This window comes from Ovis aries, chromosome 14 (genome assembly GCF_016772045.2).
Source record: "Ovis aries strain OAR_USU_Benz2616 breed Rambouillet chromosome 14, ARS-UI_Ramb_v3.0, whole genome shotgun sequence".
Lineage (NCBI taxonomy): Eukaryota > Metazoa > Chordata > Mammalia > Artiodactyla > Bovidae > Ovis > Ovis aries.
The window spans coordinates 8,187,606-8,213,195 of record NC_056067.1 but is presented as its reverse complement, the minus strand read 5'-3'; the positions used below and the strand labels follow the sequence as shown (position 1 = coordinate 8,213,195).

Here is a 25,590-nt window from a genome sequence, read left to right as displayed (position 1 = left end):
GTCTATGGTTTGATGACTCTTGACACAAGTATTCACTTTTGGCAAAGCCATCACTGCAACGAAGATGTAGACTGTTTCCATCCACCCTAGAAAGTCCCTCCTGCCTCCCTGTGGTCAGTTCCTGACCTCCTGTCTTAGGCAACTGCTGATATGTTTCTGCCATATTATGTAAGTTTTGCCTGTTTTAACATTTTATATAAAAGGAATCTTATATATACTTTTTGTACCTAGGTTCTTTTGTTCATCCTAATGTTTTGGGATTTATCCATGTTGTTTGCATATTTCCTGCACTTCCAAAATAAATTGCTTGCACCTGAACCTTCATTAGGGTCTCCTTCTGGGGCAATCCAAATTAAGACAGCAACTCTGAGTCAGATATTAGAACAATTGTTATTGACAAAGTAAGGATAGGTTGGCAAGCAAACAAATAAATGATAGGTAGACAGATAAATAGATGATAAATAATACATAAAGCCAAGAAAAGAATGATTGGAAAGGAGAAGGATCACAGATATTTTTATCTGGAAAGTTTGTATTGATTTCATTCATATTTCTTATTGAATGTTTAAAAATGGCAAATTTCAGTTTCTTTCAAAGATTTTTATTGTGGAATTTCAAATCTATATAAAAGTAGACAGAATAGTATCATAAATTTTCTATTTATGGAAAATTTTCCATTTTCCAGCTTCAGCTTTCTACCTACAGCCATTGTTACATTTGTACTTTCATCCACTACCCCACTCTGTATAATTTTGAACAAAATACTAAATGTCATACCATTTCCCCTATGAAATGGCTAAAATATGAAAATATTTTAGCATATACATCTAAAAGATAAGGTCTTTTAAAACAACTATTTTTGAAACAACTATCACACATAAAGTAACAATTTCTTAATATCATAAAATATCAAATTAGTATTAAATTTCTCAACTATCTAACAAATGCATTTTTATAGTTTGTTTAAATCAAGATCCACATCAGTTCTCTGCATAGCCACTCACTGATGTTTCTTTCAAGTCTCCTCTAATCTATATTTTCCCTACTCCATCTCACTCTGTTTCCTGCACTTCGTTTATTAAATAATTACTTGATATACTTTTAATTTGCCAAGATTTGGCTAAATCTAATGTAAATTACATTTTGCTTCCTTTGAGTCATGCAATGTATAACCCAGGGTTAATCCAATGCTTTAACATGATTTCTTCTTTTTTGCAGACTAATGTTGGAAAGTCTTTGTATTTTGGAAGGCATTCTCAAAATGTAAATGCTTTGGAGGCTGTGGAAACAGACATATGTATATGAAAGTAAAATCAGGAGCGCTTAGAAGCTGGATAAGTAAAGAGAATGAGAAAGCCAGCAATAAGTGCCAAATTACTTTTTAAATCTAGAAATCGATCATGTCACTTTCTCAGCTTAAAATGTTTCTGTGGTTCTCTATCACACTAAGAATAAATTCAAAACTCCTTACCCTGGCCCTGTGTGACTTGAAACTGCCTTTGCAATCTTACCTTACTATCTAACTCTCTTATGACGATACGATCAGTCAGATGGCCTTCTCGCCACACTTCTCACACCAGTAGGGTTTGTGCGCTCGCTTTGTCCTCTGCTGGGTAATGCTTTTCCAGAATGTAAACAAGTCTGCTCAAAATGGAGGACTAAACAGATGCAGACTATGCCCCAAGTTTAAAAACACAGAGCCAAACCTAAAAACAAAAGACAGTGTTCCCGTGGCCACCAGGAGAACTGAGCCCCAGTGACAAGGAGAAGTCAAAACCGTGTGGCCTGGGAATGCAAAATGGGACAACCGCTTTGGAAGACAGTTTGGCAGTTTCTTACAAAACTAAAACACATTCTTACCATCTGATCCTGCAATCATTGTCCTTGGTATTTATCCAAGGGAGTTGAAAATATGTCCACACAAAAACCTGCACATGGATGTTTACAGCAGCTTTATTCATAATTTACCCACCAAACTTGGAAGTAACCAAGATGTCCTTCAAGTAAGTGCAGGGATAAATAAACTGGTACCTCAGACAATGGAATATTATTCAGTGCTAAGGAAAAATGAGCTATCCAGCCATGAAAAGACATGAGGAAACTTGGATGTATATTACTTTGTGAAAGAAGCCAATCTGAAAAGGCTACATGCTGTATGATTCCAACTATAGGACTTTCTGGAAAAGGCAAAACCACGGAGACAGGAGAAAGATCAGTGGTTGCTGAAGGTAGGGCGGAAGGATGGATGAATAGGCAGAGTACAGAGGATTTTTAGGGCTGAGAAATTTTCTGTATGATATGACAATGGTGGCTACATGTCATTATACATTTATCCAAACCCGCAGAGCATAGGACATCAAGAGAGAAGCCGCGGTAAATTTTGTACTTTGGGTGATTATGATGGCTTAATGTAGGTTCATCACTTATAACAAATGTACCACCGTAGTGGGGGACATGGACAGTGGGGGAGCTTATGCATGTGTGGGGACAGTGAGCATATGACAGATCTTTGTACTCTCCACTCAACTTTGCTGTGAACTTGAAACTTCTAAAAAATTATCTTAAAAAAAAAAAAAAAAACCCTGGATGACTCGTGTGAGGCTCTATATAAAATAAATACTCTGGAATTTTGACCTTGAACTCATGCTTAGAAATGGAATTACTCGTGGGGCTTCCCTGATGGTCCAGTGGTTAAAACTCTGCATTTCCAATTCAGGGAACATGGGTTCAATCCCCTGTCAGGGAACTAAAAATCCATATACCGTGTGGCTAAAAACAAATAAAAATTAAAAAAATAGAATGGAATCACTTGTGATGATAGCTCATTTGAGCATAGAATTCTGGATTGAAATTCACTTTCACAAACCCAGAAATCAAGAGCTATTATTTTTCACAGACCCTCCTTGAAAAAATTATTAAAAAATGAAACTAGAAAAACAAAGACAAAGGTTGTGTCATGTAAGAAGAATTAGTAAGGACAGAAATCAGCAAAAATTGACCAGAGAATCTAAATATTAATTGATTATAAGTTGTGTAATTATTTAGGAATTGATTGTAAGTAGTCTATTTGGTTTAAGAAATAATACCTGAAAAAAAATCAGCCAAGATGGGAAAGGAGCATTTTGAAGAAATTTCAATTGTCCTCATCTTATTCAAGAAGAGAATAGAAATACAAATTTATGTAGATACTGTGTGCTGCATGCTAATTCGCTTCAGTTGTGGCCAACTCTTTGCAACCCTATGGACTGTATCCTACCAGGCTCCTCTGTCCATGGGATTTTCCAATTCAGGGAGCAAGAATACTAGAGTGGGTTGCCATGCCCTCCTCCAATGGATCTCCCCAACCCAGGGATAGAACCCACGTCTCTTACGTCTCCTGCATTGGCAGTCGGATTCTTTACCACTAGCACCATCTAGGAAGCCCCATGTAGATAATAGCTTTTAAAATAGAGCCTTAAGTGTACATGTGAAATATTTTGAGTAACCACTAATGGAACCGAAATAGAATATGGTAAAGGTTTTAAAAGGAGGCCAAAAATAAAAGAAAAAAAGCTAAAAAAAAATAAAAACCATATGGTATTGGCATAAGATAGACACATAGGTCAATGAGATAGAGTATAATATAGAAATAGAAGAAGCCAGAAATCTATACGATCAGTAAATGTTTTACAAAGTGTGACAGCCATTCAGTGGGGAAGATAAAGTCTGTTCACCAAATGGTTCTGGAACGACTGGATGACTATATGGAGAAAAGTGAACCTGATCTCTGCTCCCACCAGCATGGGATACAGCATGGGAATAGAACTCTATTCATCTCTCAAAACGCATTGAGCCGCATGCTTAATGTGCGTGTGTGTGTGTGTGTTTCTTGTACATGAAGTAATAATTTTTTGTAACTGACCTATGTTTGGTTGCTCTGTGTCTTTGTCACTGTGAGCAGGCTTTCTCGTTGCGGTGCATGGGCTTCTCACTACCACGGCTTCTCTTGCTGCAGAGCTCTAGCAGCCCGGCCTTCAGTAGCTGCAGCACGTGGGCTCAGTAGCTGTGGCTCGCAGACTCCGGCCAGGGGGTTTAGCAGTTGTGACTCACAGGATTAGTTGCTCTGCAGCATGTGGAAACTTCCTAGACCAAGGATCTAACTCATCCGTGTCCCCTGCATTGGCAGGCAGATTCTTATCCACTGTACCACCAGGAAAGTCCAATGCTCAATTTTTTAAAGCGCTACTAGAAATGATTACGAATTCCTCTCAACCTTTGCTCTCAGCCTAAATATCACCTCCTCAGAGAGGTCCTCCATAACCACTTCAGCACCTTCAGCACCTTCAGCATCTTGGATTGTACTGACTTCAGCCTGAAGAAGATAAAACATTATCTGTCAGGTGAATGCAGAGAAACAGAGAGTGAGCTGGGCAGTCAGGCAAGAAGAGGAAATTTATTAGAGGGAAAAGAGAGGGTGACTGGCTCTTAAGGAGAACCAGCGTTCTCCCTTTCTGACGGAGTCCTTCTTATACCCCACCAATGAAAAAATCTCTGAAGGGATGGTCATGTAGCCGGAGTTCTGGAATCTGGTCGTGTAGCAGCTCTGAAACGACAGGCACCAGTGAGATAACAGGATGCCATTTGGGCAGCTTGGGCAGCTTGGGCAGCCTCACAGATCACTGTGATTTATTCTTTGTTTGCGAGGTTGACATAAGGAGCCATCTTATCGAGACCCCATGTGGGCCCTATCATTATTCAGCTAAAATCCTTCATCCCTCTGCTCTATAACCCACCTCCATACCCCCTGCTTCCTCTCTCTTCTCTTTTTGTTCAGCCCCTTCCTCCGTATGTTTATCCCATTCCCTCCCACCAGCTCCAGCCCCTGCTCTCTCATTATCTTGTCTTCCCATCCCAGTGTCTTCATCATCTTCTACTGGAAATGCTTTCCAGGCCTCCTTCTCCTCCTCTGAGATGGTGGGGATCACAAGACAAGTGGTGATAACCACTCCCAATGGTTAATTTGGATTTTGAAACCTCATACTTGCCCTGCCTTCTGGGCATCCTGTCAGTCTGTCTGGTTTTTCAGTACCTAATGATTTGCTGTTGAGAATCCAAAATCATTTCTGATGGCCCTGGAACAGAAGACTTCACCAGGAAAGTGGAACTGAAGCTGGATCCCTACCTTTTCTTCTCTAAATGCTACTTGCTCTTCCCCTTGGATGTGGTGCTAATTCTGTCCTCGCAGGGTGCCTTTTAAGGAAGGTTGATAGAAACTGTCCTTGGAGATTAGAAAGCTCAGCAAGCCTGACATGCACAGTTACACACGTTGTACATTTCACAACACACCCTGCTAAGGCAGTAAGAGGGGCCTGAAATCCAGCCTTCACTCCCTTTACCAAGCCGTACGTCTGTCAACTAAAAAAGAAGTACAACTTGAGATTTAAATTCATTTGGGGCAAAATGAGGACTGCAGCCTGGGAGGCAGTATCTCAGATAGCTCTGAGAGACCGCTCCAAAGTGGCAGCGGGGGAAAGTCAATAGATAAGGTTTTGGGGAAGGGGGAGTTCAGGACCATGAAGCGCTCATTTTACAAAAGGGTTTCTGTTAGTCATGAGGATCTGATGTCACCATGAAGGGATTTAGTGCTTCTCTAGATATGAGGAGATGCTAGGATTGAGATCATAACATTTGTTCCTAAAAACATCCAAGTATCTGAAGACCTGTCCCACCAGATTGCCGGGAGCACAGAGGGCCTCACTCCACCCTGAGCTCCCTCAGGGGGTGATGAAGGTCAACAGCTAGAGCAGATGGGGTTCAATCTCCATGGCAGATGGCAAATGCCTTTGTTGTTCAGTTGTTGGCAAAGCTCTTGGTAAGTGCCAATTTGTAGTTGACACATCCTTCAACTGTGTCTGTCTAGTGGACAATTAGTAAAATTGCGTACTAATTTGCAAAAGGCACTCTAGGAACTAGCACGCACCCTGAAGCCTAGCCTGGGGGAGACCCTAGCCAGGTAACTGGCTATGACTGGATGCAGAAGGCCTGCAGCCATTCAGGGCCCTGATTAACAGGGCTTTTCTGAGAAGATATGAAAGAAGCAGCCTTAAGGCATGTGCCAGTTTTTAGTGAGGCCTGTTATATGATGTTCAGCAAGTTAAGTGATATAAAATCACTTAACTTGTAAAATCAGCCACAGCCCCTGCCCAACAATTTCCATCCACCCACTCAGCTTTGGCCAGAGAGGCCCTCACATCGTGGGCCTCTGCCACCTAGCCTGTACCCAGATCAAACTGATTCAGCCATGCCAACTTTCCTTGTGTCAGGCGAGCATATGCTGCTCGGTTCTGTCTCATCACAACAGAGATTTGGAGTGACGGACATTAAAGCCCTCAGGGTGTCGCAGCTCTCGGGTCTTGGACAGCCCGTGTTATAGCTCTTAGACAAATCGGTGTTACAGCTCTATTTTATTTAGAAAATAGCAAGGGAATCCATCCTCGAGGCATGAGGGCATGCCGACCCAAAGATGGGAAGAGAAGAGAGTAGGGTAGCGCGCCAGCATGCGGGGGAGAGAGAGAGAGGGCGTGCTCTGTGGCTCCTCTTTTTATGTCTTTTCCTCCCCCTGGGCCTTCCCTATGCAAACTGGGCTAGCCAGGAGTGCTGTTAGTTCTACCAGAGGTCCTCACTCAGGTCCTCGGACCTTCCTTTGACCTTCCTTTTTTCTATTCTCACGGGCTTTTCCCTTCCTTGTCTTTTAGCCACCGCCATTTTGGACTCCTGTTTCCTGTTCTAACTACCCAACACTTGGATTAGTAAATGCGTGGTATAATTTATCTTCTTCCCTTCAATCTTACGATGTTTCTCTCGTTGACACTCTATAGTCTCAATGCCCTTGTGGACGTTGGCCCTCCACAGGCTGTGAATAGTCCTGGTATACTCCTGTCTCCTACACAGTGAGTTCTGGTTGGGCAGGGGCGATCTTCTTTGCTTTAGACCTATGCCTCCCTCCCATAGCTTCTCACCCAGTCTGGTTGCTTCATGGTCTACTGAAGTAGGGTTGTCTCCTATCTCTCAACGAAGTAGGAATTTCACCCATTTTTTCTTATTTCTTTACTTTTTGGCTGCCCTGGGTCTTCACTGTTGTGTGCAGGCTTTTCTCTGGTTGTGGAGAGCAGGGGCTTCTCACTAGTTGCCATGCACAGGCTTCTCACTGGAGTGGCTTCTCTTGTTTCAGAGCATGGTCTATAGGACATAGGGTCTCAGTAGTTGTAGTGCTTGGGCTTAGCTGCCCCTCAGCATGTGGGAATCTTCCTACACCAAGGATCGAACCTGTGTCGGCCTGCACTGGGAGGTAGATTCTTAGCCACTGGACCACCAGGGAAGTCCAGGAATTTCACCCTTAATGAACACTGAAGCAGAGGTCACAGAACACCAAAGACACAGAGAGGGGTACAGTCTTCCACTTTGCCTTTACTGTGTAAAACTCACGAGGCTGGATATCGTCTGCTCAGTTCCCAGCCTCTGCCTCCTTGTACTTTTCTTCAACTGACCATTCACAGCTGTCCCAAGGGAGAAGGTTTCCTGTCCCTTCTCTTCATTTCACTCAGGACAGAAATGACAGTCCTATGATAACAGTGAATTAGTGTTCTCTTACCTTATTTGAAACATTGATGAACCGCCTTCTCCCCAATTTTGGATAGAAATATAAACATCAGGGGTAAATTTCAAGCGGGAGATTTTGTTGACAATTTAAACACTGTGTAAGTATAGGAAAGAATATTTCAACAAAGGACACTGACACACTACTTAAGTCTTCCCTCTTGCTGCAGATAGCCTTGCCTTTACTGGCAGAGGCACATAGGTCTTGGCGTAGCTCACAAAGGGAACTTGTTATACGGTAGCATCTCATGGTCTTTCTACAGAAGAGACTTCCTGAGTTCCAATGGACTTCAATAAACCTTGGCTTATAGTGGGTGCCAGAGTATGCCTTGGAATGAATGAAGGATGACTGCCTCTTTTTGAAGGCCTAATCTTCCCATTTCTCATGATTATAACAGGTCCATTTACTGGATGGATGAACCATAAACTCTGTAACATCATTAGCAGCACCCAATGCAACTAATAACAAATCTCCCATCTCCTTCCAAGCTCCTCACTCATTAACACTTAGCTCTCTACATTTGTTGTTATTCAGTGGATAAGTTGTGTCCAATTCTTTGTAACCCTGTGGACCGCAGGGACCCTGTCCTTCCTTGTCCTTCACTATCTCCTGGAGTTTGCTCAAATTCAAGTCCATTGAGTCAGAGATGCCATCCAACCATCTCATCTTCTGTTGCCCCCTTCTCCTCCTGCCCTCAATCTTTCCCAGCATCAGGGTCTTTTCCAATGAGTTGGCTCTTTGCATCAGGTGGCCGAAGTATTGGAGCTTCAGCATCAGTCTTCCAGTGGATATTCAGAGTTGACACACAACTCTTTACACTAGGAAAAATCAAAACATACCATTCACATGAGATAAATGGCTCTGAAGCCATGTAGCTTGTCTATGAAATACTGACTTTAGCAAGGATAAGGAAACATTCATCTAGAATGGAAAAAAATCATCTTTGACCACCCACTTCCTTTGGCCTCTTGCCTTCTCTCAATGAGAGATGATGCTTCTTTAGGTCTTTCCTCGCGGCTAAGCCAGAGCTCTGACTGAGTCATTGGAATAGCCCCTGCCAGCTGCGGGCAAAGCTGTTTGGAAATTATAAATCAAGCCACCATTGTCATCAAAGTCTGGATGACAAATCAGTTTCTCCCTTGCACGAGTTTCCATCAACTGGTCATAGCCACAGGAAGCACACTGCTGGAACAGCACCTGAGACCTTATCTAAGTCTTGGTGGGGAAGGATTTCTAATTGCTCATCAATCCCTTCCATGGTTATTGTTACCAAAGTGAAAGTGAAGTCACTCAGTCGTGTCCGACTCTTTGCGACCCATTGACTGTAGCCCACCAAGCTCCTCCATTCATGGGATTCTCCAGGCAAGAATACTGGAGTGGGTTGCTATTTCCTTCTCCAGGGGATCTTCCTGACCCAGGGATCGAACCCAGGTCTCCCACATTGCAGGCAGACACTTTAACCTCTGCACCACCAGGGAAGCCCCAAAAGAACCACCCAAAACTTGGAAATAAGGCAAAAGTCTTTTTATTATCAGGCTAGAGCATTGTCTAAAAGCCCTCAAAGGACCATCTGAGTCTCCAAGGAAATGTGAATTTGTATATTGACCAGAGACCCAGCTCTGCAAGGGTAGATAGTAACTTGGAAAAAACTTAGAGTACAGATTATTTTTATGTGGTAGAGATGCAAATGATTTCTGGCTAGCAGAGAATATAGACCCAAACAGTATGGATATATTGTCCTTATATATATTAACCAGTCTTACAGTTTTATATCTTACTTAGCAACTAAATTCTAGCATCCTTCTATTATTTTAAGAGCACTGTATTTTTACATATCAGTTTTCATATCCTCTCTGAAGCCAGCTCTGCCATCCTGCTGGTTCTCTCATTAATGAGTTAAATAAAACTTTGGGACATGCTTGCTGTGCATTTGTTTGAGATGTTAATATTTTCTAAAATTATTCCTTGACAGTATGGAAGGAGGCGGGAGGCAGCAGGAGTTATGAGCTCTTTGTTTCTGGCCTGGGGTCCAGAGGAAGAGACGGCTTTGAGGATGCTGCCTGCACAGCTTCCGTCCTGCAACTCACCTTAAGCTCTCCATCTGCCAGGTATCCAGCTCTGGAGACAGAGACACACGTATGTGTTAGCAGTTGCCTGCTTGGGCCACCCAGCTACCTAGTGATGAGAGAGATCATGTTGCCTTTCAACATTAGAGAGATTTTAAAGATCTAATGAAACCCCATCAACCCCCTCCCCACCCCACTCTTTTTTATTTTTGTCTTCATCTGGCCTCATCACACAGCATGTGGTATCCTTCTTCCCTGACCAGAGATCAAACCCACACCTCGTGCATTGGAAACACAGAATCTCAACCACTGGACTACCCAGACCGTCCTGGAATCCCATCAACTTGATTCAAGGAAGTGATGTATCACCTCAAGCCCAGCTAAAAGAAGTGAACTTGAATAAAATCCATGTGGTCCAAAGCCCTCTCCACATCACAGCATCTTTCCTAATGCTCTGATGTGCCAGCTTTCCTTCCGTCAGGACCACAGCACCCTGTAATTAGCAATAGGGAGTAATAACATCTAATGCTTATTGTGTGCCTAATATCTCCAGGTGAATTCTAAGTACTTAATATAAACTGCAAGGAGATCCAGCCAGTCCATTCTGAAGGAGATCAGCCCTGGGATTTCTTTGGAAGGACTAATGCTAAAGCTGAAACTCCAGTACTTTGGCCACCTCATGCGAAGAGTTGACTCAATGGAAAAGACTCTGATGCTGGGAGGGACTGGGGGCAGGAGGAAAAGCGGACGACAGAGGATGAGATGGCTGGATGGCATCACCGACTCAATGGACGTGAGTTTGAGTGAACTCCGGGAGTTGGTGATGGACAGGGAGGCCGGCGTGCTGTGATTCATGGGGTTGCAAAGAGTCGGACACGACTGAGCGACTGAACTGAACTGAACTGAACTGAACTGAATATAAGCTAAATCACTTAATATGATAACCACTCTATAAGACAGGCACCATTAATTATCATACTCTCCATTTACAGAGGAAGGTACTGAGGCACTAAAAAAACCAAGTAACTTCCCCCAAGATCTCACAGCTCATCAAAGGCATACCTGAGGTTTGAATGCTCAAAGAATGTATACTCTAAGTGCTTCATAATAGGCTTCATTCACAAATTAGAAGATGAAGATGTTCCTGGTGGTATTAGGGTTAAGACCCCATGCTTCCAGTGGAGGGGGTGTGAGTTCCATCCCTGGTCAGGAAACTTAAGTTTGCACATGCCAAATGACACAGACCAAAAGAAAAAAAAAAAAAAAAGACACTGCACAAATTCAACTTAAAAAGCTCAACTCTTGGGATAGTGAAAAAATTCTGGGAATGAAGAGTGGTGATAGTCACACAGTGTTGTAAATGTCCTTTATATGCCACTGAATTGTGTACTTAAAAGTGGTTAAAATGGTTAATTCACATGTTATATATATTTTACCACAATTAAAAAAAAAATAAAACCTCAGTTTTACTACATACTAGCTGTATGACTTTGAGCAGATTAACTTTCTAAGCCTGATTTCCTACCTAAACATGGAGATGTTAATAAAGTGTGTGCATCATAGTGCTATTGTAAGGACTGACTTGGTTGATTAAATTGCTCAGCAGAATTCCTGGCGCATAGGAAGACAGAAATGATTGTTAGCTTTAAAAAAAAAGAAAAGTAGAAATTCTTACCAGCAAGAGTAGGAAATGTGAATTTCACTGTTTATCTATGAAAGACTACGTTGTACTCTTGTGAGAGGAAGAAGTATTAGCCAACCACCAGTCGTTCCACCGTCCAACCTCAACCTAGAAGAGACACACCAAGGGAACCTCATCTCCACAGCCATTGTGCTCAGATGCAAAGAAGAAAAAACCACCCACCACTATCCTATGCTTGGGGGCCCTTCCTAAATGCTAGGCACCGGCTAAACCCCCTTGCATTATGATGCTACTGTCTCAATCATTGTATGAGATTAGCATTACTGCTTGCTTCTTAGGAAAAAGAAGATCCCACAGATGCAGAGAGGTTCATCAGCTTGCTTAAGGTCACCCAGCTGCTGAACAACAGACCCAAGATTTGAATCCACATCTATGCATCTTCGTCAGTTCTGACTACTATAACAAACCACCATAACAAAACAGCTTCAACAACAGGCCATTTATTTCTCACAGTTCTGGAGTGTGGCAAGTCCAAGATCAATATGCCAGCAGATCTGATGTCTGCACAAGACCCACTTCTTGGTGTGCAGATGGACACCATCTTGTATCTTCACAGCAGGGAAAGAGAAAAGCAAGCTCTCTCCTTTCTTCTTCTAAGGGCACTAATCCCATCATGAGGGCTACACCCTCATGACCTAATTACCTCCCAAAGGCTCCACCTCCTAATACCACCACACGGTGGTGTAGGTTTTCAACATATGAATTAGAGGGGATGCATTAACACTCTGTAAAAATAACTCCAAAACGCCCATACTATACCACCTTGCTGCTCTGCCACCAAGAATGTGATATGTTTGGAGCAATATTAACCAGAATTCAAAACACAAAACAAAAACAAATCCAAGTGAAGGAGGAGGAGAGGGTCATCCTTTGACTTTTAAATGGAAGAGACCAGGAGTCCTAGATGGAGCAAGAGAGGAGGAGAGGCCTATTGGGATGCTACACAAGAAGAAATATGCACTCCATCCCTCTTTGTAGAGGGAGCATCCTTCTTGAGACCCACGAAGACAAGGGGCTGTGTTTTGGGAGCGAGACTTTGAAAACACTGTGATGATGATAAGGAGGCGAAGGAGATAATTAAAATACTCGTAGTTGCAAGTAACAGAAACAGAGTTGCTTTGTTTTGTTTTTAAATTTTTGGCTATGCTGCACAGCGTGTGGGATCTTAGTTCCCAAATCAGGAATTGAACCCACCTCTCTGTAGTGGAAGCATGGAGTCAACCACTGGACCACCAGGGAAGTCCCAGAAACTGAGTTCTGACCTCTTTGAAAAAAACAGGAGTTGATTCACTTAATCAAGGCAAGCCTGGAGAATAGATTGGAAAAAATAGAATAGATGAGACCAAGTGCCTCCAAAAGATTAAGAGACAGGAAACAGAACTGTCATTTGTAGGAGACTGCCACCATCACTCTTTTTATCCCTCAATCAACACCCCATATCGTAGGAAGGTCATATGTCTGTTCATGATGCCCAAGTCCTTGAGGCTGAGATTCTGGAAGAGACAGGCTTTAGACCTCTGGCTTCTATAACTGGAGGAAAAGCATTGCTTTCCACCAAGATCTCACACCTGGGGAATAACTTCCAAATAAGAAGATAAGTGGATGCTTAAAAGCACAACGCCCCCCATGCCAAACCCCTGCCAAAAAATTCCAGTCATTGCAATGTCTATGATATATATTAATATTAATAGCCCTTTTATGATTTTTCCAGTCCCAGTATACTTGGATACTATAAATATTCAAGATGAAAGTGTAAATTTTGTGTTCATCAATGAAAATGTCTTGCATAAATATTTAAGTCTTACAAAAAAGTCCTACCCAGTCTAAAGAATAGCGTTTTCAGTTAGGACCTTCTCTGTATGGAATTACTTCATCTCGGACAGTAAGGAGAGAGAGTACAGGACAAGTCAAAGAAAGAGGTTGCATGCTATCCAGCAGCGAATTATTACCTATTATCAAAACAGGAAGAACAGAAAGCAGAACTAAACCAAATTATCTCTGTGGTAAAATTCCTAGGGCAATTACCAGAGGCCAGAACACTCTCATGTGGATGAAAGAATTTGAGAAGAACAAATAATTGAGGACAGAAGTTTTGGGTTTCTTTGTTGATCTTCCTGCTTCCCATGGTAAGCTGGGATTTTCACATTAGTCATCTCCATATTTTGCAATATGATAAACAGGTTGTGCGAAGAGCCAGGACAGGGTGTCCTACCACACCAGACACAGTGTGCCTACCACTGTTCTTCTAGCCAATGTGATTTCACACCTGAATTTCTAGAATTGCCAGTGATCAGATGAAATCTTCGATCCCCACCATGGGGCCCAGAAAGAATTTTGCGTCACCTTTTCCCTGAGGGACCATGCTCACAGATTTGGGGGCGTATTATCTGTGCTCTGTTGCTCAGCTATGTCTGACTCTTGGTGATCCCATGGACCGTAGCCCACCAGGTTCCTCTGTTCACCAAGTTTTCCAGACAATAATACAGGAGTGGCTTGCCATTTCCTCCTCCAGAGGGTCTTCCTGACCCAGGGATCGAACCCGAGTCTCCTGCATCTCCTGCACTGCAGGCGGTTGCTTTACTGCTGAGCTACCAGGAAGCCCCCACAGACTTTGAGGATAAAATCCCAAAATAAATTTTAACGGAAATAATTGCCTTTCTATGGAAGAGGGCCGCTAAACCATAATATCACCTACCCTAACCTCCTTTATTTTTTTTCTTTAGTTTCATCCCTTTCTTCCTCTCCTGTGATATTGCGACATTGCCTATTTTCTCCATCAAGCATTATTTTACTCTTCAATTCTTCACTGAATTCCTCCTACAGTGTATATTTGTCAGGAACTAATTCTGTTGCAAAAGATAGAAACCCAATTCAAAATAGATTGAAGAAAATGTATCATCTCACACCATTTGGAAATCAGTCCAAACAGTAGATATGCAGGTATAGCCAGATCAAGGGACTCAAACTATGTCATCACTCTTTGATTTTTCTTCATCATTCTGGTACACTATCCTCTTTATTCTCTACCAGATTCTCCTCTGTGGGGTCTAGAAGCTGCAGTTTAACATGGACATTGCAGTGGGAAAGGATAGGGTTTTCCTCCCAGTGCCCATTAGCAAACCTCACACAGTCAGGAATCATGACTGGTTCTTGTGTGGTCATGTGTCCACCTCTGAACCAATCACTGGATCCAAGAGTATACATTGATTGGCCAGCCTGGGTCACATGCCCGCCCCTATGGCAGGGCTGTGAAGTCCCTTGAGTGACCATCTCACTAAAATCCTCCGCCAAAGGAAAGCTAGGCAGGCAAAAGAATAAGCAACTTCAGACTACAAACATATATTCAACCTTTACATTCATTCCCAACTTCCTTTCCTTTTGCTTCTTGTTTCTTGCTGTGGAATTCAGGTCTGGATATTAAGCTGAGTCTCTGAAACACCCACCTGGTCCAGCCATGGACACCCTACACTTGAGATCCCAGGAGAAATATTGGCTTATAAGATAAATCAACAGAGAAACACTGTTTGGAACTTCTCTAGACCAAGTGTTCAGGGGACCTGGGTCCCTGAGTGGACGTTTACGTGTGAGTTGGACTGGGGACTTTTACTGGGCAGGAGGTACCAACACCTCATCAGAGCCATTTGCATGGAATTACTCTTCCTCAGAATTACATCATCCAGAATGGCATCCCAAAACACAGATATATCACCAGTATAATGAAACTCATGAAATTTAATGTTCCATTCAATAATGTAGTAAAGTTTATTTCCAGACCTTTATCAGCTCCCTGTGTAATAAATCATATTTTCGCCACATGCTTTTTTCTGATTCCTCCCTCTTATCCTGGGTTGTAAGGATGGCCCTCTTCCCTCTGCCAGTATTGGGAAAATACAGAAAGTGAAGAGATAAATGGGGCGTGGGTACGGGCTTGCATGCAATTTACATGTGATACTGTGTGCCCGGGTATTAAATGTACTTTGCATTGTGCCCTTAAACAGAAAGCAGAACTGGGGAAGATAAAATACTTTTTGCCAAGAGTCCTGTTGTTGAAATACCTGTTTGTTTTGCCTTCCCCTAAGAATATGACAAATACCCCAATATTGGGGCTTCCCTCTGCCATTAGCTCTTATTGTTTTATTGTAGTAAACCAGGAACATCAATTACTGTGCAGACATGGTCCAGACATGGTGTTTTGTATCTAGTACTTGTCTGTCTTTTTTTCTGAGAACCTGTAGATATTGTTCTAAAATTGAAATATATCTAACTTATATGTTTTTAGAGTTTTTTAAATCTGGACCATTTTTAAAGTCTTCATTGAATTTATTATAGTATTGTTTTTGTTGTTTATGTTCTGGTTTCTTGACCATGAGGCACATGGGAACTTAAACCCACACCCCTGCATTGGAAGGCAAAGTCCTCACCATTAGATCTCCAGGGAAGTCCCTGAAATTTATTTTAATGCTTGTTAATACTTACAGATAACAGCCTCTTCTGGTTTAAAACAGGGTCTCCAGGTGACTGTGAAATAGAATTCCAGATCCCTTCCCCTACCATCTCTTTCTCTTTGGCTTGCCCTAATCCTCAGCGTCTGGGTCCATAGGAGCTGGTGTGTTTTCAAAGTACCAGGAAAACGGTGGTATCTCATCTTCACCAGCTTTTTGGTTGGACTTCTCATCCTCACATCAGCCCCTAGCTCAAGTGGCCCCTGCTACAGCATTCCCCCAAACCACCCTACAGACACCCTGGGTCTTCATCCTGAAATTCTCTTCCTCTGTCCATGAGCCTCAGTGATGTTTCCAGACCTCCCACTTCCGCCCAAACCCAAGGGGTCATGGCCAGAGCGGTGGTGAGAGGTGGTCAGTCTTTCTCCAACCAAATGGACTGCACTGTGGCTTCTTTCCCTCTGTTGTTGTTTCTTGTTGCTAAGTCGTTTCCATCTCTTTTGCGAACCCAAAAGATGGCCCTAAATCTCCATGGGGTTGAAAAACAGAAAAAGAACCTGCACAGTCTAGAAAGAAAATGAGACAAAGGGAGGTTTGCGATGAGCAAGGTGTCTGGATCTCTACTTCCCTCGTGTCAAGCTGGTTTTCTTTCTAGTTACTTTCCTGCCCCGTCTGTTCACCAGCTCCTCCCCTTTTACCTCTACCAAGTGAACTTGGCTGCACCTTCCTTAGTATCTCACGTTGCTCCCTTCAGCTGGACTTCTGCAAGTAATGATGCTGGCTTTTCCATCCTACATGCTCATATGGAGGCCACAGGGATGGTTACCATGGACACCAATCCAGCCAAAAGACCTCAGGGCCCGTGCTTGGGATGGGAGGCCTCATCCTGTTATCCCCCAGGCTCCTTGGGTAGAGGAAGGGAGAAGAAGGGCATGGACCACTGGTTATAGACAATGAATCCAACACCTTGGCTGCAGTGGCTGCAGTGAGACATCAGTGCACAGTGAGAAAGATTCCATTTCACGGTAGTCCCTGCCGTTTCTTCCTCCTCTTCTCTCATCCTGCTCTGTTTCCTTTCTTCATCTCTCTTTCTCTCCCCCTCTCCTGGCGGGCAGCAGAGTCCAACCTGGATTTCAATTCTAGCTCTGCCTTTTGCTAGCTGTGTGACAGTGATCGAGGAATTTAACTTCTCCGATACTTAATTCCCTTGCCTATTAAATAGGGGTGAAGATACCTACCTCCATTCTCTAATGAGAGCTAGATGAGAGAATGTCTGATATCTATCCAGGGCAAAGTAAATGCCGTCTCCCTTCCAGTAAGTCCTATTGAAACTATGCAACTCCGATTGGGACTCAAACCCATTGTCCTTTTTTTTTTTTTAATTTTTATTGACTAATTTTGGCTGCCTTGGGTCTTCATTGCTGCACACGGGCTTCCCGTTGCAGTGGCTTCTCTTGCAGAGCGCAGGCTGTAGTGAGCGCAGGCTTCAGGAGTTGCAGCACATGGGTTTAGTTGCCCTGTGGCATCTCACGTGGGATCTTTCCGGACCAGGGATCAAAACCTGTGTCCTCTGCAATGGCAGGTGGATTCCCAACCACTGGACCACCAGGGAAGCCCCTCAAACCCACTGTATTTTAATTGAAATCACCCAGCTGGTCTCAGGACTTCATGAAGTTCGGGTTCTTTATGTCTCGTAGCAGAAGAGTGATAGGTAAAAAGTAGATTTATTGAGAAAGATATACGCTCCACAGACCGAGTGTGGGCCATCCCAAGAGGCTTGGAGAGCAGCCCTGAAATATGGGGCAGTCAGTTTTTATGGGCTGGGTGATTTCATAAGCTAACAGGTGAGGAGTAGGAGGGTCACTCCAACTGTTTCAGGGAAGGGGTAAGGATTTTCAGGAATTGGAGCACAGCCCGCTTTCTGGCCTTTTATGGTCGGCTTCAGAACTGCCCTGGCACCTGTGAGTGTGTCATTTAGCTAATACATTGCGATGAGTGTCTGTCTAATGAGGCTCGATCCACTGGGAGTTGAATCTTCCAGCAACATAGGCCTCATTGGTTCTAACCAGTTTTGGGGGGGGGGGGTTTTGGTCATATGCTCAATGGCACTATCATTCTTTTAAAAGTTGTGCCCTGTCCCCTTCCCTCCTGTCTCCCTATTCAACCAACAGAATTCACAGGGGCTGCAAGGTAGGAAACCACAACTTTAATGAGAAGCTTGAGATTTCTTTTTATTCCAAGACGCTTAACATTTTCCACTGAGTTGCCTACATAGCCTCATTCTCCCAGTTAGATGTGCTTAATACTCTTGGCATCTTCTTATCGTAGCTATGTATTTTTCTGCTAAGATAATCAAATATGCCAGTAGGGCTGAAGGAAGCAAAACAGAGCCATGGATAAGACAATTTCCCCGGCGCATAAAATGCAAAGGGGCTCTGAGCAGAGATGGCATGCCGAACGTCCAGGAGCACTGGGGAGATGTCCGGATCAGTGCAGGTTTTCATTAACCTGAGAAGACTACGTTCGCTAAGGATATAGTCCTGGCCGTAGTCCTCTTGCACTTCAAGGGAAAGGTTGTCCAGGACAGTTCTCTCCAGCGTCTCCCACATTTGACTCGTGCCTGAGATGTCTGAGATGCAAGAAGAAAAAAAAAGAGAGGCTCAGATGCTGGGAAGGCCAGAACAGGCATGTCCTACCCTTAACTGGGAAGAAGGCTCTTGTGAATTGGCTTCTGTCAGGAAGGACATTCCCAAATGCTTTTTAAAGTAAGTGCTTTGATTTTTATTTTTTAAAGATTTTTGGATGTGGGTCATTTTTAAAGTCTCTACTGAATTTGTTACAGTATTTTTTCTGTTGATGATGTTCTGATTTTTTTTTTTTTTTTTTTTTTTTTTGTCAGAGAGGCATGTGGAATCTTAGCTCCCCCACCAGGGATTGAACCCACACCCCCTGCATTGGAAGGTGAAGTCTTAACCACTGAACCTCCAGGGAAATCCTAAAGTATGTGCTTTATAATGGCAATTCTATTCTTTTAAACAGGTATACGGAACAGGGCACAGAGGACTAGGTTTCCACAAACTGAACAGCTCATGTAACCAGCAGCTAGACCAAGAAAAGGAAAAACAAGCCAAGGCTCCTTTCCCAGGAGCAACTGTTCCAATGAACAGAATAGAGTTTTGCCTGACTTTAGATACACGCACACATGGGTAAATTATTGATCTGTTATACTATGATGGCCGTTGAGATTGTTTTCAATTTGAGGCTCTTACAAATAGTGTTGCCATAAACATTCTAGTACGTATCTTTTCATGACTATTATATACAATATAAAATATCATATATATATTATCTGTGCCAAGTCACCTCAGTTGTGTCTGACTATTTGCAACCCTATGGACTGTGGCCAGCCAGGCCCCTCAATCCACTTTTAAAAATATAGCAGTAATGCCTGTGTATTAAGTTAAATCTATGACATTGGGAATTCCCCGGTAGCCTAGTGGTTGGAATTCCAGGTTTCCACTGCCATTGCCCAGGTTAAATCCTTGGTCAGGGAAGGTCCCAAAAGCCTTGCAGCCAAAAAAGAAAAAAAAGTTAAAAAATAAATAATTTTGAACATGATTTTATCTATTTAATAAATATAACTTTCATTTTAAACAACACATTAAAATTGAACACATAATGATATGTGGTTAAATATATAACCATAATTTAATACAGAAGTAAATTCTTGCTTATTATAGAAAATTTAACAATATCTATGTGCTGTGCTGTGCTTAATAGCTCAGTCATGTCCAACTCTTTGTGACCCCATGGAGAACAGCCCACCAGGCTCCCCTCTCCATGGAATTCTCTAGGCAAGAATGCTAGAGTGGGTTGTCATGCCCTCCTCTAGGGGATCTTCCCAACCCAGGATTGAACCCATGTCTCCCTCATTACAGGCCGACTCTTTACCATCTGAACCACCAGGGAAGCCCAAGAATACTGGAGTGGGTAACCTACCCCTTCTCTAGGGGATCTTCCTGACCCAGGAATCAAACCTGGGTCTCCTGCATTGCACACGGGTTCTTTACCAGCTGAGCTACCAGGGGAAGCCCCATAATATCTATGCTAAGTCGCTTCAGTCATGTCCGACCCTGTGCGACCCCATAGACAGCAGCCCACCAGGCTCCTCTGTCCCTGGGATTCTCCAGGCAAGAACACTGGAGTGGGTTGCCATTTCCTTCTCCAATGCATGAGAGTGAAAAGTGAAAGTGAAGTGGCTCAGTCGTGTCCGACTCTTCGCGACCCCATGGACTGTAGCCTACCAGGCTCCTCCGTCCATGGGATTTTCCAGGCAAGTGTACTGGAGTGGGTTGCCATTTCCTTCTCCAAATAATATCTATATATTTACTTTAAAATATAGTTGCAATGTCTGCTTATCGTATAAATAATGAATACTAAGGAGACGCATATTTTTAAAAAATTAATTTCCTCTGAGGTCACTCACAGTTTTCTGTCATCTTACAGTCCCTCCTACTTCATGAACATATACATGTATGTTTGACTTCAGCTTAATTTCATTTCGTTTGTGTTTTCACAAACAAAACACAGAAAGGATCATACTATATGTGTTTTCATTGGAAAACATATAGTATGTATTTTTTTGTTTGTTTGCAGGTTTTGTTTTTGGTCGCCTTGCTTAGTAATAAATCACAGACCTGCCTCCTGGTCAATGGCTCGAGGTTTAAACCAGAGCTGCAGAATTTTCCACCGAGCAGTTTTTAGTCACTGCTTCTCAATCAAAGGACGACACAGTTGTTCCTAGGTTTCCCCATTTCAGGCAGTGCTGCCATCAACAACCTTGTACAATATATCCTTGTGTTTCTCACCCTTTACTTCTTTTTTTCTTTTTTTTTAATTAATTTTTATTTTTACTTTCTTTTGCTTTACAATACTGTATTGGTTTTGCCATACATTGACATGAATCAGCCACGGGTGTACATGAGTTCCCCATCCTGAACCGCCCTCCCACCTCCCATCCCTATATCATCTCTCTGGGTCATCCCCGTGCACCAGCCCCAAGCATCCTGTGTCCTGTATCGAACATAGATTGGTGATTCGTTTCTTACCTCATAGTATACATGTTTCAATGCCATTCTCCCAAATCATCCCACCCTCGCCCTCTCCCACAGAGTCTAAAAGTCTGTTCTGTACATCTGTGTCTCTTTTGCTGTCTCGCATACAGGGTTATCGTTACCATCTTTCTAAATTCCATATATATGCATTAGTATACTGTACTGGTGTTTTTCTTTCTGGCTTACTTCACTCTGTATAATCGGCTCCAGTTTCATCCACCTCACTAGAACTGATTCAAATGTATTGTTTTTAATGGCTGAGTAATACTCCATTGTGTATATGTACCACAGCTTTCTTGTCCATTCATCTGCTGATGGACATCTAGGTTGCTTCCATGTCCTGGCTATTATAAACAGTGCTGCGATGAACATTGGGGTACATGTGTCTCTTTCAATTCTGGTTTCCTCAGTGTGTATGCCCAGCAGTAGGATTGCTGGGTCATAAGGCAGTTCTCTTTGCAATTCTTTAAGGAATCTCCACACTGTTCTCCATAGTGGCTGTACTAGTTTGCATTCCCACCAACAGTGTAGGAGGGTTCCCTCTTCTCCACACCCTCTCCAGCATTTATTGATTGTAGACTTTTGGATTGCTACCATTCTGATTGGTGTGAAATGGTACCTCATTGTGGTTTTGATTTGCATTTCTCTGATAATGAGTGACGTTGAGCATCTTTTCATGTGTTTGTTAGCCATCCGTATGTCTTCTTTGGCGAAATGTCTATTTAGTTCTTTGGCCCATTTTTTGATTGGGTCATTTATTTTTCTGGACTTGAGCTGCATAAGTTGCTTGTATATTTTTGAGATTAGTTGTTTGTCAGTTGCTTCATTTGCTATTATTTTCTGCCATTCTGAAGGCTGTCTTTTCACCTTGCTTATAGTTTCCTTTGTTGTGCAGAAGCTTTTAAGTTTAATTAGATCCCATTTGTTTATTTTTGCTTTTATATCCAATATTCTGGGAGGTGGATCATAGAGGATCCTGCTGTGATTTATGTCGGAGAGTGTTTTGCCTATGTTCTCCTCTAGGAGTTTTATAGTTTCTGGTCTTACGTTTAGATCTTTAGTCCATTTTGAGTTTATTTGTGTGTATGGTGTTAGAAAGTGATCTAGTTTCATTCTTTTACAAGTGGTTGACCAGTTTTCCCAGCACCACTTGTTAAAGAGATTGTCCTCACCCTTTACTTCTTTAGGCTACTGTCCCCAGAGGGTAATGATCTGATCAAAAAACAGGTATATTTTGAATTTTAATAGCTACTGCCAGATTACTTTCCAGAAAGGTTGTAGCGACCCACACTCCCTCCTGCAAAGCGTGTGGTTGCACAGGGGTTGCTGTGGGGGTGAATCTTGTTTGCCAGCCTGGGTGACTCCTGGATATCAGAACAGTGAGGGAGCCTGGCTAACCCAGTTATACTCAAGGAAATGCAAAGAGGGTTTCAATCGCTCATTTGTTTTCATGAAGGCATGACACCCTGATACCCATACTTAAAGAAATGATTACCCTGACAGTTACCACTCTGGGGGCTTCTTTGACTTGGAAAACATGTTTGCATGAACTATCGTTCCTCCAGCTGCTTCTTCCCTAGTCTCTGCTCTCACAGACTAGGGGGTTTCTTTTCCTCTCCACTTCTTCCCTCTCTGGACATCACATGGACATTCTAATCATTCTTGCACCTGCCCTGCCCACAATCCCCGAAGCTATGTTTATTGATGACAAAGCCACCAGCCTTTGATCAAACTTCATCTGCCTCTTCTGACATACAGTTGCCCTTCCCCTACCATTTTGAGGCCATACACAATAAAGCTGTTAAGATGACCTGGTTCCAAATCCAAACACTAGCTCATCTCAGCTCTGGCTGAGAAATTCCTTAGCTCCTGAGCCTCAGTTTTCTGCCTACGAAATGGCACTATCATGATGCCTGCCTTGTGTGTGCTCAGTGGCTCAGTCCTGTCGCATCTTTGTGATCCCCGTGGACTGTAGCCCACCCAGCTCCTCCCTCCGTGGGATTTCCCAGGCAAGAATACTGGAGTGGGTTGTCATTTCCTTTTCCAGGGGACCACATAAAATCTTAAAATGTGCTTGGAGTGCAAAATGTTCTAGCTATTTTTATTGCAAGGGACCCCTAAAATCTGATGCCTCCTTGAATGTCCAGAAATTGTGTGTCCCTAAAGATCCCTTTTCTCATCTCCCAATTCAAATGTCATTCTCCAAACATAAGTCCTCAGCCCTCTACCATCTGGCCTCTTGCCTTTAGAGAGCCCAGCAAATATCAGCTTTATTTTTCATTTTATTTATTCTTTTGGCCCCACTGTGTAGCATGCAGTGGGATCTTCCCTGTGATCAGGGACTGAACCCCAGCCCCCTCCGTGGAAGCATGGAGTCCCAAGCACTGGACTGCCAGTGAAGTGAAGGGAAGGGAAAGTTTCTCAGTCGTGTCCAACTCTGTGAGACCCCATGGACTCTACAGTCCCTGGGATTTTCCAGGCCAGAATACTGGAGTTGGTAGCCTTTTCCTCTCCAGAGGATTTTCCCAACCCAAGAATTGAACCCAGATCTCCTACATTGCAGACAGATTCTTTACCAGCTGAGCCATGAGGGAAGCCCAAGAATACTGGAGTGGGTAGCCTACCCCTCCTCTAACAGGTCTTCCCGACCCAGGAATCAAACCAGGGTCTCCTGCACGGCAGGCAGATTCTGAGCTATCAGGAAAGCCCACTGGGCCACCAGGGAAGTCCCCAAATGTCAGCTTTAAATTGAGAGCAGCTTAGTTTATGATATAAAAGAACCAGACACTACACCAAGGGATCTGATTTCTAATTCCCCACCATTGTGGTGTCATAGACGTCCATGCTGGAATATCTGTTACCCACCCTACAGCTGTGTCCTCGCCTGGTGAATGATGTCGATTAAACCTACCCCTCAGGGCTATGATGTAAATTAAGACTTATACAGAAAGGATGGGAGTAAAATTGGAATCATAATTAAGGGAACAATTTAGAATTATCCAGTAAAGTTGAAGATAATGAAAATCTATGATCCAGTCATCCCATTCCTGGGTATGTGTCGTAGGAAAAATCACATACACACACACATACACCACAGTACGTGAGCCAGGAGCTCCACAGAATTGTTCACAAGTGTCCCAAGAAGAAAGAAAGAAAGAAGAAAAAGTTGCTCAGTCATGTCTTTGCAACCCCATGAGCTGTGTAGCCTGCCAGGCTACTCGGTCCATGGAATTCTCCAGTCTAGAATACTGGAGTGGGCAGACATTCCCCTCTCCAGGGGATCTTTTCAACCCAGGGATCGAACCCAGATCTCTTGCATTACAGCCAGATTTTTCACCATCTAAGCCACCAGGGAAGTTCAAAGCAACCCAAATATCCCATTGATAGTAGAAAAATTTGTGGCATATTCACAGAATATGACACAGCAATGAAAAATGGATGAACTACAGCTATGCAGAGCACAGAAGAATTGTGAAAACATAATATTTTGTGAAAAAAGACAGACACAAAAGATTACATCCATGTTGATTCCGTTCAAAGCTCAAAAACTAATAAAGGCAAACTATTGTTTGAGGATGCAGGCATGCATGGAACACTGTCAAGAACAGCAGATAAACAATTGTTAGAGAAGGTACAGGAGGTTAAATGTTGCGGGAGGAGAGAGCCAAAAGTGGAGAGGACCGTATGGGGGCTTCTGGGAGCTGGAAATGTTTTGTTTTTTGATCTGGATGTTAAGTGCTCGAGTTTCTATAACAATTTACTAAACTGTGTATATGTGATATATTTCTCAGTTTGAAAAAGAAGATCAACAGCATCGAGAAGGAATGTATGGAAAATGGCTAGTGCCTGATAAGAGCAGCTGCCCCCAAATGCTAGTGATGACAATTTCACTGGGTCCTTGAAACAATCACTTAATTGCAGGGCTGCTGTCTGGTCCATAGTGCATCCTACATCTCTGTGTTGGAAGTTTACATGGGCTGTGTCACCAAGCCCTCAAATCCCCTGCCAGTTAATCGTTCTCCCCTTTTCCACTAGCTGTCGGGCAGCTCTCCTCGAGCTGTCTCCCAGGCTGTCACATTTGGCATCGTCTCCGCCCCATCCTCCTTCCCCATCAACTCCCCTCGACTCTTCTCCCCACCCAGAGAGTCCCTAAGCTGAAAACCCCTCCCCAGACTTCACCTCCCCTCCACTCCTACACTTCTGGTCCCACCTCTCAACCCAGATGGGCCACGTGTCTTTCCCCAGGTTTCCATCCCAGATGAACCATTTCACCATCTTCTGGCTCCTCCTGGACAGCTCTGGGAGACTCCTGGCTGCCAAATACCTCAAGACAAAGTTCTGCTTTCCTTTTCAATTTACATCTGGTGCATTTGAGTTAATATTCAGACCTCTAGGGTTTGTTCTTTAGCGTGTTAGGCATCCCTCTCCCAGTGTGTGGTTTTTTATTAGACAAGCTCTTTTACATCTTCGCCTAAATCACCAATTAAATGCTTGATGGCCCAGAACTAAGGACTCAGCCATGAGGGGTCATTTGCCTCTCCCTAGAGTCCAGAAATTCAGCAAGAGAAGAAAGGACAGCCATCTCCTCCCGGGGTAGAAGGAGGCAGATCATATCCATATCCTCCAGAGA

The 25,590-nt window shown here is 43.2% G+C and overlaps 1 protein-coding gene and 1 long non-coding RNA gene across 2 annotated transcripts in view; both read right to left on the bottom strand.

Moving 5' to 3' along the window:
• Window positions 1-585: 585 nt before the first annotated feature.
• On the bottom strand, window positions 586-9,815 carry LOC132657725 (uncharacterized). The gene is made up of 2 exons (XR_009596273.1): window positions 9,724-9,815; window positions 586-8,454 (listed from the first exon to the last, which is right to left on the bottom strand). It is a non-coding gene; the product is annotated as an uncharacterized LOC132657725 (long non-coding RNA).
• Window positions 9,816-18,039: 8,224 nt separating this feature from the next.
• The window catches only part of HSD17B2 (hydroxysteroid 17-beta dehydrogenase 2), a 99,136-nt gene continuing 91,585 nt past the window's right edge, over window positions 18,040-25,590 (bottom strand). Inside the window, 1 exon segment of the mRNA NM_001267882.1 lies at window positions 18,040-18,475. Coding sequence (NP_001254811.1) covers window positions 18,114-18,475 — 362 coding nt within the window. The 3' untranslated portion in view covers window positions 18,040-18,113.